This window comes from Haliotis rufescens, unplaced genomic scaffold, assembly GCF_023055435.1.
Source record: "Haliotis rufescens isolate VD_foot unplaced genomic scaffold, xgHalRufe1.0.p SCAF_16, whole genome shotgun sequence".
Lineage (NCBI taxonomy): Eukaryota > Metazoa > Mollusca > Gastropoda > Lepetellida > Haliotidae > Haliotis > Haliotis rufescens.
Window position 1 is genome coordinate 25,405,370 of NW_025963846.1, and position 17,269 is coordinate 25,422,638.

At 41.7% G+C, this 17,269-nt stretch overlaps 1 protein-coding gene across 1 annotated transcript; it reads right to left on the bottom strand.

The window, feature by feature from the left end:
• Positions 1-2,511: 2,511 nt before the first annotated feature.
• Positions 2,512-9,991, bottom strand: LOC125380930. Its single transcript, XM_048396690.1, has 4 exons — positions 9,775-9,991; positions 8,045-8,153; positions 5,164-5,324; positions 2,512-3,915 (listed from the first exon to the last, which is right to left on the bottom strand). The coding sequence occupies exons 1-4, from the start codon at positions 9,821-9,823 to the stop codon at positions 3,794-3,796; spliced, it is 441 nt and encodes a 146-aa protein (XP_048252647.1). The 5' UTR covers positions 9,824-9,991; the 3' UTR covers positions 2,512-3,793.
• Between the last annotated feature and the right edge of the window lie 7,278 nt (positions 9,992-17,269).

A 17,269-nucleotide genomic window follows, 5' to 3' on the forward strand; every position in this document is an offset into this window, starting at 1 on the left:
TCGACTGTTCGACTGTTTGACTGTTTGAGTGGTCGAGTGTTAGACTGTTTGAGTGGTCGAGTGTTTGTGTGAGTGGTCGAGTGTTTGACTGTTTGAGTGTTTGACTGTTTGAGTGGTCGAGTGTTTGAGTGGCCAAGCATCCGCCCGGAGAGAGGAAGGTCGGGGGCTAAAATGGGCTTAAACTAGGACTGGTGGCTCGGAGTCAGTATACTGTGTCTGAGTGGGGAATTCATGTTAAACTGCGGCATGGTATCTCAGTGGGCTAGCACTAAAAATCGACATCAGTCCGGACTTGTACAAGCAGCACACACACACACACACACACACACACACACACACACACACACACACACACACACACACACACATCTAAACCATAAAAAAAATGATAGTATCACTAAGGAAGCGTTATCCAAAATATAACATTTGTTATATTTGACCACTTTCTAAATGTCATTGTGTCTTCATCTAGATCTAATCACATAATCCCAAAGTTTCGTAGCTTGATCGGCACAGCAGCAATAATACCAAGATTGGAAAACATGTATCCTCGAAACAACTGGAAACGTTTTCCATGGGGTGACAAACCAACCACTCATCCTGTTAGTCACAAAGACGAAACGCTGACACAACAATATTTGCGTGTTGACAGTAGCTTATTTAAAACTAGAAATCTCGAAAGATCATCTTGTCTTGTAACGCAAGTGTTTAATTCAAATTGTGAAGGATGAAATGTCAAAAGCTCAAGATCGAATGTTACGCTCTCGAGCTTTTGATTGTGGATAAGGAAAGATCAAATGGTAATCGAAACACGGGTCCAGCATGCTTGACACACTGAGAATTAAAAGTGTTTATCGTGAGCTGCAAACGATACCCAGCACACACCCATGTTTGATGGTGGCTAAAAGTGGAACAAACAAGAACTGATAATTGGATGACTATGTATTTGATACGGGGTCATAGTTGTGTTTTGAATCTTAAGCTTGTAGCATTTATCCTAATATATGCTAAGTTCAAGATTAAATTGTCTAAATGGTTAGAAACAACGCTTCTGTATTTATTCGTGCAAGGAAATTCCTTGGGGTTGCCCCAGGAATGTCGGAGTAGTCCGTCAGAGTTTACGCCATGTATGAACGTCAAAATGTGTCGTTTCGCGGTCATGTGACGGAGCTCTTGTCCAGTAGAAAAGCCGTATATTATTTAAACTTCACATTAAAAAATGATCAACATTTTACAAACATAGTACCGATTGTAAAAGTACTTTTGGGGAAATTATGTTTCTAGTTTTGTCAGCACCAAACCCGTGCTCGTGGGTTTCACCGAAGTGGTAAACGTCTGAGACCTGCATCACTTCGGGCTTTCCTCCCACATTAAGCTGACACGCCGCGATATAAATTGAATACTGTTAAAAGCGGCGTTAAACCCAACTCACTCACTCACATTTTGGGAAAAAGTTCAAAACAGCCAAATATGAATTATTAGTCATGGTACATATACATATTAAATGCATAACAGTTGGAATAGTAATACGGGTCTTATTAATAACAGTAAATTATCATTGGTGATATGATCCTGTGAGGTTACTAGAGATGATGTCCTATCACGCCTCGATCAACACATAGGAATTTGCATAAAATCATTTAGGTATATTGTTGAATACAAAGCACTTGTACATGTAAATGGTGTGCATGACGTTTGCAGGCATGACGGTAGATATCACCAATGCACTTGCATTGTTCCCATGTTAGAAAACAGATAGGCAACCATGAGCCTCATCCCCCACACTGATGTGACGTGCGCCAACCATCTGCAACCATCTACAGCCATCTGCTACCTGTTGCAGAATATAGTTTGGATATATCGGCTTTAAGCTCTCAAATCAATCGTGCGGGACAATCAGCCTTCTGTGAAACACTGACTCCAGTGAGAAGAATAATCAATCAAAAGGGGCGTTTGGAGTGGGCTGGTTTTAACGCCGCTGTGGGCTGCGTTTCAGTTATGTGAAGCGTGTCAGTGCAGTTGTGGAGGGGAAATTTCCAAACGTGTTGCAGATGTTCACCAATTTGGTGAAATTCACGGAAAGAAGGTAGTATCTAACGCCCAAGAATCTTAATCAGGGCGGATCTAAATTCAAACCTACAATCGATTGTTTCTGGCAAGCCAAAGGGAAGTAACTCTGCACAGGGTCTTGCTGGTCTCCGACGAGTGGGCCAGTCGTATCAACATGGAAGTTCAAATACTATTATTACTCGTCAATTTTCATATCATATCCCTTTTGTGATGCGCCGTTTTCACAGTTTAGTCCCTACTTCATTTCATCAGGGGACACATGTGGCCAAGTCGTCAAAGGCGCCGCGATTCGCTGTGCAGAGTTGCGTCCAGTGGGCATGCCAGAAACCTATGATTGTGGGTTCGAATCCCGGTTCGCCCCGATTATGTTTCGAGGTTTGTCAGCACCATACCCGTGCTCGTGGGTTTCACCGAATGGTAAACGTCTGAGACCTGCATCACTTCGGGCTTTCCTCCCACATTAAGCTAACACACCGTGATATAACTGGAATATTGTTAAAAGCGGCGTTAAACCTAACTCACTCATTTCATCAGATTATAAAAGCCTCTGCCAAGGAGGTTAAAGTACCGTAAAATTATTGTCCCCCTGGTGACACGTAATTCCTATCATAATAAATGTAACTATCATTAAGTAGCATTTTACGCCAACTCATTACTGAACATTTTAAAATTGGCTGGTATTGATGTGATTGGGGCAGTTGCTGATATGGTCCGAGATGGCTGATTTACTGTCTGCTTTGATGGTTGAAGTTTTGAGTTCTTTGATTCTGGTGTTGATGGGGCGGGATGTTTCACCTATGCAGGATTGGCCACAGTAACAGTCAATGTTATAAACTAATCTTACTTCACTAAAAGAAAACTAACAGAAGCAGTCCACATTCGCCGCCACAAGCCATCATTCAATAGACTAACGGTAACATGTGTCTGATAACGGCTACACAGTCTTGTAATGGTGTATGGTGCTACATGGAAACAAATCTGGCTACAGCTGGAGATGATTCTCCTGTTTGCAGTCGGCCGACGGCGTTGTTGCGTTGGGCTTCAATCAATCATGGCATATTGTCGCAGTTCGCTTGCTGTGAGATTGTGATGTCTTGCAAACGAAACTCAACGTTTTTTATAGCCCAACAAGTGATGTTGCACTTGCATGTCATGTTGGTTTGTGTCGGCGCCAGGATTTGATGGGGTTGTGGTCTTGCGATTTTTCCACCTTTCACCAAATTCCTGCAGTACCCCATTCTTTCCACACAAATCAATCCCAATCCATGCAGAAATGACCAATTCATTTTGGGTATTATTTTTGGATTGATGTCGGCAACTCTTTGTCCGATATATACGATTTTACTGCTTTTGCAGAGTATATATTGTGCGTGTTTGGTGTGGATTTCACCACTTTGGTGAAACCAACGAGCACGAGCACAGGACAAACCTAGAAACATAACCAGGGCGAATCGTACTCAAAATCGTTGGTTACTGGCACGCCAAAGGGACGCAACTCTGATCAGCGAATTGCTGCACTTCAGACAACTAGGCCATCCTCTTTAAAAGCAATTTGCAGGGAACACAGTTAAACATGCGATTCCCATACCAACACCATGAACATCAAACATAACAACTGAAATATTACAGCTATCGGGCAGAAACGCTCTTCATCACAAAGAACAGAAGATGACGCCATATATATAATATACAATCCCGATTTACATGACATTCACGTGTCATCTCATTGGGAGGTTTGTTGGGAGATGTCTTTATCAAATTCTGGCCTCGGAAACAGTGGGGGGTGAAGTGTCAGTCTTGCCGCCAGGGGACCTGGATTCTCGCCTCGGGGTCTTTGTGCAGGATCTGTAGAAGCATGATGACATTATTAGTTATTCTGGAAGAAGAGTGAGTGAGTGAGTGAGTTGGGTTTATCGCCGCTTTTAACAGTATTCCAGTTATATCACGGCGTGTCTGCTTAATGTGGAAGGAAAGCCCGAAGTGATGCAGGTCTCAGACGTTTACCACTTCGGTGAAACCCACGAGCACGGGTATGGTGCTGACAAACCTAGAAACATAATCGGGGCGAACCGGGATTCGAACTCACAATCATAGGTTTCTGGCGTGCCCAAGGGACGCAACTCTGCACAGCGAATCGCGGCGCCTTAGACGACTGGGCCACCCGTGTTCCCTTCTGGAAGAAGACGTCTGATGAACCACCATATAATGTTGTTGGGAGCGGTGACTGATTTTTGGGTTAAACTAGGGTAGTTGGTGTTCACTGCTTCAATGCATCTATTGATGTTTTTATGTGAAAGGTGAGTGAGTGAGGGAGTGAGGCACAACGCCGATTTGAACAGTATTCCTGTTATATCACGGCATGTTAGCTTAATGTGGGAGGAAAGCCTTAAGTGATGCAGGTCTCAGACGTTCACCACAAGCACGGATATGGTGCTGACAAACCTTGAAACATGATCGGGGCGAACCGGGATTCGAAACCCCGAGCATAGGTTTCTGGCGTGCCCAAGGGACGTAACTCTGCACAGCGAATTGCGGCGCACTAGACGACTGGGCCACCCGTGCCCCCTGTGACAGAGGGAGTCGAACAATTTAAAACTATCTCACAAAACTCTCTCCAGAACATCCAGCTTAAGGACCATGTGTATATTGGGGTAAAACCTGAAGACAAATTATATTTTTCCACTTTGTTATATGTATGAATTAATGTCGTAATTTTCATATTTCATAAAAGAGGTAAGACAGATCGCTATCTTTCTGAAAAATGTCCGAAGCTGATGGTGGTAAAGATACCTCTCCATATCAACGTCAGACCCGTCAAGATCCGGGGTAGAATATGTCTTCAGCAGCCCATGCTGGCCGTAAAAGGCGACTATGCTTGTCGTAAGAGGCGACTAACGGGATCGGGTGGTCAGGCGCGCTGACTTGTCATCGTATTCCCAATTGCGTGGAACGATGCTAATGATGTAAATCACTGGATTGTCCAGTCCAGACGCGAATATTTTTCAGACCACCGTCATATAGCTGGAATATTGCTGATTGCGGCGTTAAACAACAAACAAACAAACAAACAAACAACGTAACAAGAGTACTTAACTTTAGTCGAGCGTGTTCTGTCACGGCGCCGTGTGTTGTCGGGTACTGGGCCTACTGTCCTTTGATTCCGATTCTGATATTTCACGACTGCCAGGATGATGGCGAAAATGATGCAGATGAAGACGACGCAACCAAATGCAATCGCAGCGATTGCGACACCACTGTGAAATATGAGTAAAGTAAGTCAAATGTCAATATACAGCTATGTAAATGATTGTGTCATGACTTCACAGTGGAATGTGTGTGAAATGTGTATATGGAGTGCTGGGTAAAAGAAAGTATACACCCATGTTTCGATGGCTAAACATGAAACACACAAGAAATGGTTCTTCGATGGTGATGTATTTGACACAGATATTATAGTTGTGCCTTGGACCTAAAGTTTGTCGTCTTTCAGTGACTTTTATCAACTTAGACAAACAAAGAGACAGACAGACAGACAGACAGCACAGTTAAGTTCTAACTCTCTGGCACAATATAGTAATAATTAAATACGTGGAGTAAGATTGAACACAGTTTTAACTGGCTAAATATATATTGTTATAACTGCGACCTGGTGAGTATCATCTGCTGCCATACATGGAAACTAAACTTGTTTTACATTGAGCAGGTAAACCCCCAGATACCCCCAAGCAAAAGAGTTAAAAATAGGCCATCTTCATCTTCTCATGTTTTTACAATACGTTAACATCAAGTAAATCACAAATTCTATTTACAGGGTGAGGTTGATTTGACATGACATAAAAATATGTTTAACAACATCATTAGCAAATGTTCCACATTGACTTTCTTCAGACCGTACAGAGGAAGACCCTATGCCTGCAAGCCTAGCAATGTCAGAAACATTATCTTAGTGTAATTTAGCAAGTTTCCATAATCTTTGTGTACTATCGGATCTGATGTATCTGGACAGTGTTAATTTGGTCTGAAGTTATCATTCTATTGCTTATTTATCATAGTAACGTACACGTTGCTAAACCAATTTGGTCCAAGCCTTTTTCTGAATAAAAAATTATATACATAGTTGTTTTGATAACGTTTGTAAATGTTGTTCACAAACCGCCATAATGAAGCTCGAGTATTGCTCTGAGTGCGGCGTTAAACAACAATCAACCAAACAAGTAGTATGTGTATTGTCCATTGTATACCTGACTAGATGTTAAGGAACCGATGCACCGGTTAGTATGCTAATATGTACATTTTACCGATATATCGATTTGGAATATTGGTAAGGGACAGAACTGTCGTCGCCTATAGGACAGATATGTAAACCGATGCCAATTTGATATTAGCAAGGAAACAGTGTTAATATAAATAATTCCAACTACATGTTCGTATGGAAACGCTAGTGAGATGGTTTCCATTTAGTAGTCACACAAACAATTTCAACATTAAGGGGCTAAAACAAGGACGAGTGGCTCGGAGTGCACCGTGTCCTGGTGTAGTATTCATGTAAAACTGCCTCATGATATATTGTAAATCAGTGGGCTAGCAATATAAAACCGGCATTAGTCCGGACTTAGTACAGCAGCCACACGCACCCACGCACCCACGCACGCACGCACACACGCATCCACGCACGCACGCACGCACACACGCACGCACGCACGCACGCACGCGTAAATGCACGTCTCTATACAAATGCAATAACGTTGAAAAGGAAGTTATACCCCCATTTCACATCACCTCAAAGGATTTTAAACAGGGACACCTCGTTAATCCGAACCCCTTTAATCCGTACACCCAACTTTCCGGCGGATGTACATAAATTCCAAGGATACTACTCTGTAACGTCATCCTTTAATCCGGAGATGTGTTCTAGCAAATGATTTCACGAGTGACGGCATCTGGATTAACGGGTTTTCACGATTAACCAATTTCAATATTAGCAATTAACTCTTATTATTCATATCAGTGAACTGACACCATGTTTGTTTGTTTGTTGTTTAACGCCGCACCCAGCTATATGACGGCGGTGACACCATCGTTTACATGCTGAAGTGAGTGAGTGAGTGACTGAGTGAGTGTGGTTTTATGCCACTTTTAGCAATATTCCAGCAACATCAAGGCGGGGGACACCACTTATGGGCTTCACACATTGTACCCTGGTGGGGAATCGAACCTGGGTTTTCGGCGTAACGAGCGAACGCTTGAACCACTAGGATACCCGAACGCCCCATCATATCAGGGCGAATAACGAAACTCTGCAGGGTGGAATATCAAGATTGAAACAGGTCATCACCATCATCATCATCATCATCTACATCGGATCATGGCTTTTAGAATTGGAGACACGTGTAGCTTATTGTTCCACAAAAAGATCTCAGCACTATAACTGTACCAAAACTTTACTTTAACAATTACGACAATCGGTGCGCTGAGACCACTTTGTGGAACCGGCCATAGTGACCTTGACGCAGCAATGGGCACATGGGGCCACAAACCATACTGTGCCATAAACCGGTGATCGTTGGTTAGAATCCCAGATAAGTCACGATTGCGACTCCAAAATTCCCGTTCGAATGGATTTTACCTTTTGAAGCCCAAGACCTGTTTCGTTTTTGGTATTCCACCCTGCAGAGTTTCGCCCTGAATATGATACCCGGTTTGACATCCTCGTAACGTGCTGTGCGCCGTCTGCCCACATGCATCTGACACGGCTTGATGTATGTGTATAACTGTTCAAAGCGGTGTCCAAACCACCTCACTCACTTTGCAGTGTGTGTGTGTGTGTGTGTGCGTGTGTGTGTGCGTGCGTGCGTGCGTGCGTGCGTGCGTGCGTGTGTGTGTGTGTGTGTGTGTGTGTGTGGCTGCTTGTACTAGTCCGGACTCGTGACGGTTGTATAGTGCAAGGCCGCTGAGATACCATGCCGCAGTTTACCTCATACAGCAGTCCGCATCTTCCCCTTCTCCGCAGCACCCGGTGTCGCAGTCAAAGTGCCTCGCATGGCCGGCGGAGTTCGAGGCAACACACGTCTCACACCGAATACCTGTAAGACGATAACTGATATTGAATCCCAATAGTGAGCGTGTGATATCCGGTCGCTGCCCTCTGTCAGTATTAGTTTCTTGCAACTGAGTCAATAAAAATGATATTGCCCTCATGAATGGTCAATATTTGATGAATAAAACAAAACTAATAAACAAAATAAACAAAAAGTGTTTTCTAACCAAATACGCTCTTGATTTGACGATGTAAAGTAGTCTTAAGATGTGAAGGGGCCTTAAAAATCATGCTGAGTGAGTGAGTGAGTTGAGTTTAACACTGCTTTGAACAATATTCCGGTTATATCACGACATGTCAGTTAAATTGTGGAGGAAAGCCTGAAGTGATGCAGGTCCCACACGTTTAACAGTTTGGTAAAACCCACGAGCACGGGTTTGGTCCTGACAAGCCTGGAAACATAATCGGGGTGTACCGTGATTCGAACCCAGAATCATAGGTTTTTGATACACCCAAGGGACGCAACTCGGCACAGCAAATTACAACGCATGGAACGACTGGGTCACTTGAATTCCAATAACTCAAAACACTGACACGTACAATCTCACGAACCAGAGTCACAACGACCGGATACTGACTTATCGTACAGCGAAATGACCGCCAAAGCTGTTGAAAATGTGTATACTTGGCGACTGAAAATATTCCTACAGATCAGACATAACATGCGAAATCTTCTCAGGTGTCAGGTATCAAATACTCAAAACGTTAATGAATAGAAGATATTAACTTATCTTTTCAAATAAAATATTTATCTCATGTGACCTGATCAAGTTGACATTTTCTTTAATTCACAGACGACCTTTCGAGGTCATGAGATAATGTTATTTGAAAAGTAACGTTAGCTGTTGTATTATTTAATGTGCATTTTCTTACTGATCATAATCTGAAATAAATATTGACATTGAAAGAGATTGAACGTAGTGCTGGTATTTGTCATATGCAACTGTTACATATCATTTCCTTATTTCATATCTCACATGTTCAGATAAATATATTTTTAAAAGGTCATGGATCATGAATGAGTGAGTGAGTTGGGTTTAACGCCGCTTTTAACAGTACTCCAGTTATATTGCGGCGTGTCAGCTTAATGTGGGAGGAAAGCCCGAAGTGATGCAGGTCTCAGACGTTTACCAGTTCGGTGAAACCCACGAGCACGGGTATGGTGCTGACAAACCTAGAAACATAATCGGGGCGAATCGGGATGCGAACCCACAATCATAGGTTTCTGGCGTGACCAAGGGACGCAACTCTGCACAGCGGATCATGACTATTTTGAGGAGTACTATGTTGCAGGGAACACTGAGCACACAATTTCATAAAATACCCCCCCCCAAAAAAAAAAATAAAAAAAATAAATAAATAAATAAAAAAAAAGTAAAAAAAAATAAATAAAATAAAGTAAAAAATATTCACGATCCCTAACTTCTTTGTTATTGTAATATGACATGATAAATATGCATGCACGTATTTGTGTGCACGTTAAATACACATACTAAGCTACAATGTAGTAAATATTGAAATGTAATCATCAGATAGATGATTGATGTGAGGAGAGGTAATAGTACGTGGAAAGCTTTCTGACAAAGTAGTTGTAAGCTTGGACTTACCCTGTACGTTCAGTAAAACAACAATTACGAAATACGCCCTCCCTGTCATATTCTATCGGCGGCGTTGTCTTGTGGCATCATCTACGACCTGGACACCAGCTACTATTCAGATGAACAAGTTACATGTGTCGATGTACGTCAAGGCGAGATACAAGAATAATCTGCTGAATGCACGCTAACCGAGCCGTGTACAACCTTAAACCGATACGTGTGTGGGAATGGGTGGACGTCAACAGTCGAGTTATGTGATACACTGTATGTCGATCTCTCTTATCTTTGTCGATTAGGTTAAGGTTTTGATTTATGTAAGTTCACTATTTAACTTTCCAGATAGTGACGGCTGGGCGAGAGGTTATCAAACGCTTTATACCCCGCACTTCGGGTGAAATTAAAATGGGGTGTATCCGTATTTCATTTTGTCTTTGTTTATTTAGGTATTTATCTAGGTCTTATTTTTATCTATACTTTAGCTATTTTACATATATTTATTTACATACTTTTTTCTCCATATTTTTGCAACACAAGAAGCTGCCTTTGCCCAACACTTGACATAGTATTACATGTACTGATATGCGATAAAGGCTAAAGTCAATATAGCACTGAATGGAATAGAGTCTGATCATAGATTTGTTAGATGCAGCTGTAATCTTGAGAGAGAGTTGATGGTGCTCTGAATGGTCTGCGCTACCGAGACTAGATCCTGCAGCGCCACGTTGTCCCCTTCATCAACGTCAATGGCGGCATCTTTCAGCAGGACAACGCCAGACCCCGCGCCACACGTGTTTGGAAAGAGTGTCTGGGTCAGAACAACGTGCCTACGCTTATTTACCCATACATTCGACTATTTATAATATTTATGTAATCTAATATAAACCAAGTTGCAATCCTGATGTATAGTTTCTTTACATATACATATACATATACATATATATATATATATTCAGTGTATTCAATTAATCATTCGTTCGTTTGTTGTTTAACGCCGCACTCAGCAGTATTCCAGCTATATGACGGCGGTCTGTAAAGACAATCCAGTGACGGACATCATGAGCATCGATCCACGCAATTGGGATACGGTGACATGCATCAACTAAATCAGCGAGCGAGTCACCCGATCCCGTTAGTCGCCTCTTACGACAAGCATGGTTTGCTGAAGACCTATTCTACCCCGGATCTTCCCTGGTCTTCAGTGAATCAAAGACACAAGACAGGTATATATAAATAAAAACATGTCAACCATGTATATAATATATACACGCCAACCCTGCATATACACAAATGGTGAGATGAGTTGAAATGGTGTTCAACGTCGCGTCCAAGATTATTGCACTTATAGAGCGACGTGCATGCACGTATGTGTGTGTGTGTGTGTGTGTGTGTGTGTGTGTGTGTGTGTGACTGCTTGTACTAGTCCGGACTAATGTGACTTTATTGTGCTAGCCCACTGAGATACCATGCCGCAGTTCAACATGAATACCCCACTCAGACACAATAAACTGACTCCGAGCTGACCAGTCCTTTTTTTAGCCCTTTAATGCAGAGCGCCAGGCATCTCTTGTCATGACGCAGCCGGGAGCCGAAGCCCGAGGACGCTCTTCCACTAGAAAACGGAGGCGGTCTCCTAAATACAGAAGGTCCCACTGAGCACAGAGACCTCGCAGCAAACATGTCAGACATTGTTGACCTTTTCCGTCATTGTGATCCTGAATCACTGTAACATTATGTTGATTAAAGTTCATGTGGCTCAAATACTATGTAACAATGTATTGGTTGAACTAATGGTTGTGTTTGTATCACAGAGTGTCAGTTTCTGGTTTCTTTTTTCACAAATACAGTGGGTGAGTTGGCTTCAACACTGTAAATGAAACGCAAGAAGTAGTGTCAGTTTCTGGTTTCTTTTTTCACAAATACAGTGGGTGAGTTGGCTTCAACACTGTAAATGAAACGCAAGAAGTAGATTTCTAATGTTTCAGTTCTTTGCTGAAACCCAGCAGCAAAAGAAAGGATCTGACATTTACGTTGTAACGTGTGGCCCATTTGGCCATTTCAGCACGAAAACTGGGTAGCTGCTGACCATACTTCATTCAGATTCATAAAGATAAATGGTGTGGTTTTATCATTCCTGGCTGACTGCAAGTACCACGTAGGTTCCTTGGTGAATCCCATAATTGGTGTCCACCGACGTGAAATACTCACAATACAAGAGTAACACTTGAAGGCCTTGCATTCATTCTCCATTTACACGACCCTTAATAACCTACTCTTACCCTGTACACTACTGCTTTTAGCTACTTATATCTGTGGCGATCCTTTCCTGTTGAAAGTAACAGGTTACAGATGTAACCCTATAGAACAATATAAGTTCAAGTGTGCGCTGTTTCCTGTGTGTTTCAAGGTGTAATGTTGGGGTTTTCGCCAGTAACGTGACTTTGGTCACGAACAAAAACATAGGCAGTATTGTCAAACTGACCCAGTATACAACAGACTTGAATAATGCTGCATGTCTGCTGTTCGAGCAAAGGTTTCATAATTGTCAGTTAGAATAACTTCCCTTACTTTCGTCCTTGACTTTTTACGTAACGGCGCATTCGCGAGAAGACCATTTCAAGCAAGAATAGTAAAGTATCTTTTCTCCCATTATTTTAATTCTAATAGCTATAGTGTAGTAACACTATATTTAACATTTTTTCTTCTGGAAAAATGTCTTTACATGACACACATATGCTACAAAGAAGCATCAATGACGAGAGTGAGTGTGTATGGTTTTACGCCGCTTTTAGCAATATTCCAACAATATCACGGCTGGGGACAGTAGAAATGGGCTTCACACATTGTACTCATGTGGAGATTCAAACCCAGGTCTTCGTCGTGACGGGCGAACGCTTTATCCACTAGCTACCCCACCGCCCCATCAACGACTAGAATCCAGCTAGACTTGCAATAAATTATTATTCTCACCGGCATTCGTGATACGTAGACTTCCACAGATGTCATAAATGTGACTGTAGCATGTAAACATTCAGAAAGTTGTGATAAATGTAGCTAACATGCATTAGTGCGCAGTGCCAAATAAGTAATCTTTTTTGTGCAGAGGTTGGTGTGTACGGCTGTCCATGTGAACGAGTTGACTACAAATGAATTACATACAGTTGTTATGGTAATATTGTGTTTGCCGCAATACATTTATAGACAACTACGTATTGACGACACGTCTAATAAATGCACAGAGTTGCACGTTTCTGATCTATTCTGTTGCATTGTCTTACCCGAATATTCGCCAACGAATTGTTGTATACAAACATGCCAAGCCTATACAATCGGTCAGCTTTGCAAATGGACATATTGAATGGTATTTTGGGAGCAAATAAACATTTTATGTCATCGGGAAGAACGGAAATAGGTGCGTGCAGAACCATGTGACCAGTTGACGACCATCAGCCGATCATTTATTCCGAGTTATTTCACCGTGTTATTGTTTGCGGCTGAGAAATCCCCGTGCTGTCATTGGTAAACACCACGCCTTTTCAGTCTCCAATACAAATGAGTTCTCTCTCAAAGTTACGATAAATATCGTACCTTTGTACGATGTAAGATATAGTTTCGAAGCTGTATTTTACCGTAAACTTAAGATATCTTATCTTTGATAGTAAGATGTTAAGATTAATCTTAACTAAGATCGTTTCGAAAATCTAGGCCCAGCATCATAAACAAAATGACAATCTGCAATGTCGTTTCGTCTCTATCGCTATGTCAAATGCCATGACACAGAGTCTATACAAATATGCAGCCCGACACTAGAGTGAGTGAGTATGTATGGTTTTACGCCGCTTTTGAGCAATATTCCAGCAATATCACGGCGGGGTACACAAGGCATGAGCTTCACACATTGTACCCATGTGGGGAATCGAACCCGGGATGTTCGGCGTGGTGAGCGAAAGCTTGAACCACTACGCTACCCCGCCGCCCCGTACGACACCAGAGATTGGGAATATGGTTATAATGCTCTGCACACTTGGTGTTTGACATCTAAGGTACCAAGAGGGCTGTTTAACTCACACAATGGATATGTCGTGGGACGCAAATCCTGATCCCGTAGGTACAAAAGATGAATATTTAGAAGGTAAAAATTATGCGTTTTTGAGTAGTCGATGCCCAGAAATCTTAAAACACAAAATGTTTTTCGACATTGTAGAATAGAAACATTATCTGTCCGGACTTTTCCCCTGTTGTAAACACACGCGCTTATTCTGAAATCTGCATGATCTGAGCAGGACCGGCTAATGGAAGGCTGTGTATACAAACGTAAACAAAACCCAAGTTCCACTTTCTAGAATATTTTCTGAAATGACCTATTTTTTCTCTAAATGTGTCTACAGACTCTCTAGTCTGTGGCAGAAGTACAGAGATGACCGCAAAACACGCTGGGAAGGAGAGAGTGAACCTGCCTTTTCGAATGTGAAAAACTAAATCAAAGTTGTTCTGACAAAGTAGACACAATTTATGGATAACAACTTCTTTAAATACTGTAAAGGCGATGTTTCGATATATATTCTTATACCGTTGTCAATCAAGGCTGCTCTGATATTAATAAAACCTAATATTTAATTAACGCGATAACACATCTCGCCAAGCTTAATAACGTTTTGCTTCATAACTTGCTTCTACACTATCGTCCTCGCCACTTGATATAGAATCACAAAATATCGCAATTATTTATCAACGAAGACAGCTACATGTGTGCTTAAACTTATAAATGGAAAACAAAACATTCCGGCTATAGGCAATATTACTTTCAGTAATGACAATAATTTGCAAATAGCGTTTTTCAAGAAATACCCGGGGGACACGGGTGGCCCAGTCGTCTATGGCGACGCGATTCGCTGTGCAGAGTTGCGTCCCTTGGGCACGCCAGAAACCTATGATTGTGGGTTCGAATCCCGGTTCGCCCCGATTATGTTTCTAGGTTTGTCAGCACCATACCCGTGCTCGTGGGTTTCACCGAAGTGGTAAACGTCTGAGACCTGCATCACTTCGGGCTTTCCTCCCACATTAAGCTGACACGCCGCGATATAACTGGAATACTGTTAAAAGCGGCGTTAAACCCAACTCACACTCACTGCCTTACGTTTCAAAGATACAGTATTAATTTATTATTCACTTGACATACTGAAAAAGTGTGCTTTGGATACCCCCGAAAGTGGCTGTCTGAATGTAGTGACCTCAAAAATGACCGTTTTCTGAAACAGGGTAGGATGTTTGTTACACTCAAATGACGGGATTTCTTCCCTCATGAAGTTGACACGCCGTGATATAACTGGAACACTGTTAAAAGTGGCGTTAAATCCAAATCACTCACTCACTCACTGAAGAAATATTCATTTTGCTGTCGTGGTTACTAACCGGATGACTGCTGAAAGCGCTCGTCTGTAAATGGATTAATTCACTCTCAAGGTTTTAAAAATATATCTTAATACTGTCTGAGAGCTGAATTTAACAAACTTTGTGTGTAGATACAGCTGATGATCGACCGACAGAAGCATATGATGCTCCTTATGTGTCAATATATAATAGCGTTACAAGTTAACCTATATGTTGTAAGAGTGAGTATGGTTTTACGCCGCTTTTAGTAATATTCCAGCAATATCCAGAGGACACCAGAGATGTGGTTCACACACTGTATGTGTGGGGAATCGAACCATGACGAGCGAACGCTTTAACCATTAGGCTAACGCACCGCCCTCAGAACGTTTAGACCAGTGGATGTATGACAACCCAGTTATGGTGCAGACTGTCATCTTCAGTTATACGGGGACTTTAACGTCCGAGTCGGCTGTGGAAATCAGCCTCCTGTTTCTGTACATAATGAAGGGGTAAAAATATTCTTTTCCAGATGAGCCTGTGCCTTTATCAATATACTTATTTAGTGGGGTCAATACATTCGGAAATTTACTTTCTATATTGATATAGATTGTAAATACTCAATGGGCGTGTTGTCGGAGACAGTGATGGTTCTTTTACTTTTATCAGTTAACAAGGATGTTAGTGTAGTGTGATCGATTATTTCATTTCCGGTTGAACTTTTCTGTTACAAAAACAAAATATCAGTAGTCAACAGCGTTGAAACTAATAATATGCCTGTAATTTTATATCTCCTAGATGATGTAAAGGATACCGTACGATTATAAAATACACCTTGTACTGTCAATTATGAATGGAATAACTGGCATGTTGAAACTGTTATAGCCAACATGATTGCAGGTTACGGAGAGTGACGAGTTGTGACGAATGTCGTGTGACCTATAAAAAACGTACCGCTAAAAGCACATATGGTTACAGAAATACGAAATCAATAAAACAAATGTTTAGATTGGATCTAAATTCTAAACATTCTCATCCCGTGCATGCCTGCATTTACAGTTTCATAAATTTACTGAAGACATATTTGTTTTATTTTTTGTTTGCAATCTTCTCGTAGGGGTACCAAAATTGTTTCAAACCTCTCAAACCTAGAGACGGATACACACAAAGGTCTTTTGAGTCAGAAGGAAAACTTGGACCCGAAAAAATATTCGGCGTCCAGGTTCACACCCGATATTTGATCATTTAAGAGAGAGGATTGTGCAAGCTAAATAAAGAGTGTTCGCTCTCTTCACGGACTATTGTGCAACATTGGTAGGCCAACCGAAATTGCAGCTTCCTGATGTATCGCTATCTAAACACACGATCGAAATCATGCTTCCTGATGACAGCAGCTGACACCATACCTGCCTTTGTACAGTAACTGGGGTATCATGGGGGTACCAACCCCACTTTTGGTACACTGGATGTGGCAGTGCAGTAAGCACGAAATGTTTACCTGGTACGCGGATGCCGGTATGTCCATGTTGAAATTTTATTTCCGTAATATTGTTAATTATGCAAAGAATGACAAAAATATATAATACATATAGCCCTTAGCTTATAAGCTCGCATGGTCATGAATTCTATATGAAAATCTGATTAACTAGCACCAGCTGTGTACATTCATAACACTCAAAGAGTTCTTAAAATGGAGGTCAAAGCAAATTAAGTGGTATGCCGGATGCCTAGATGTGGCGGGTTGGTACCCTCTATCATTTTTAATACCTGCAACTCATTCTTTCACTTGACCATGAATACGGTAGGTAAAACCATTACAATGAGAAATGGCGCGTCTCAACTGGAACTGAAACATAAAAAGATTAACTCCTTATAAGAAGTAGCTTATCTCAACTGGAGATTAAACATTAGAGACCAACTCATCTGTGGCGTGGCTCAGCTGGAGCTAAATGACCAGCTTATCAGAGTAGGATATGGCGCGTCTCAACTGGAACTGAAACATTAAACTCATTATGGAAGTTGGCTGGACACAATTGGAGCTAAAACATTTTACACCAAATAGATCATTATAATAGGAAGTGGTGCTTCGAAGTTGGAGCTGAAACAAAAGGGAGCCAGCCATTAATTATGGGACGCG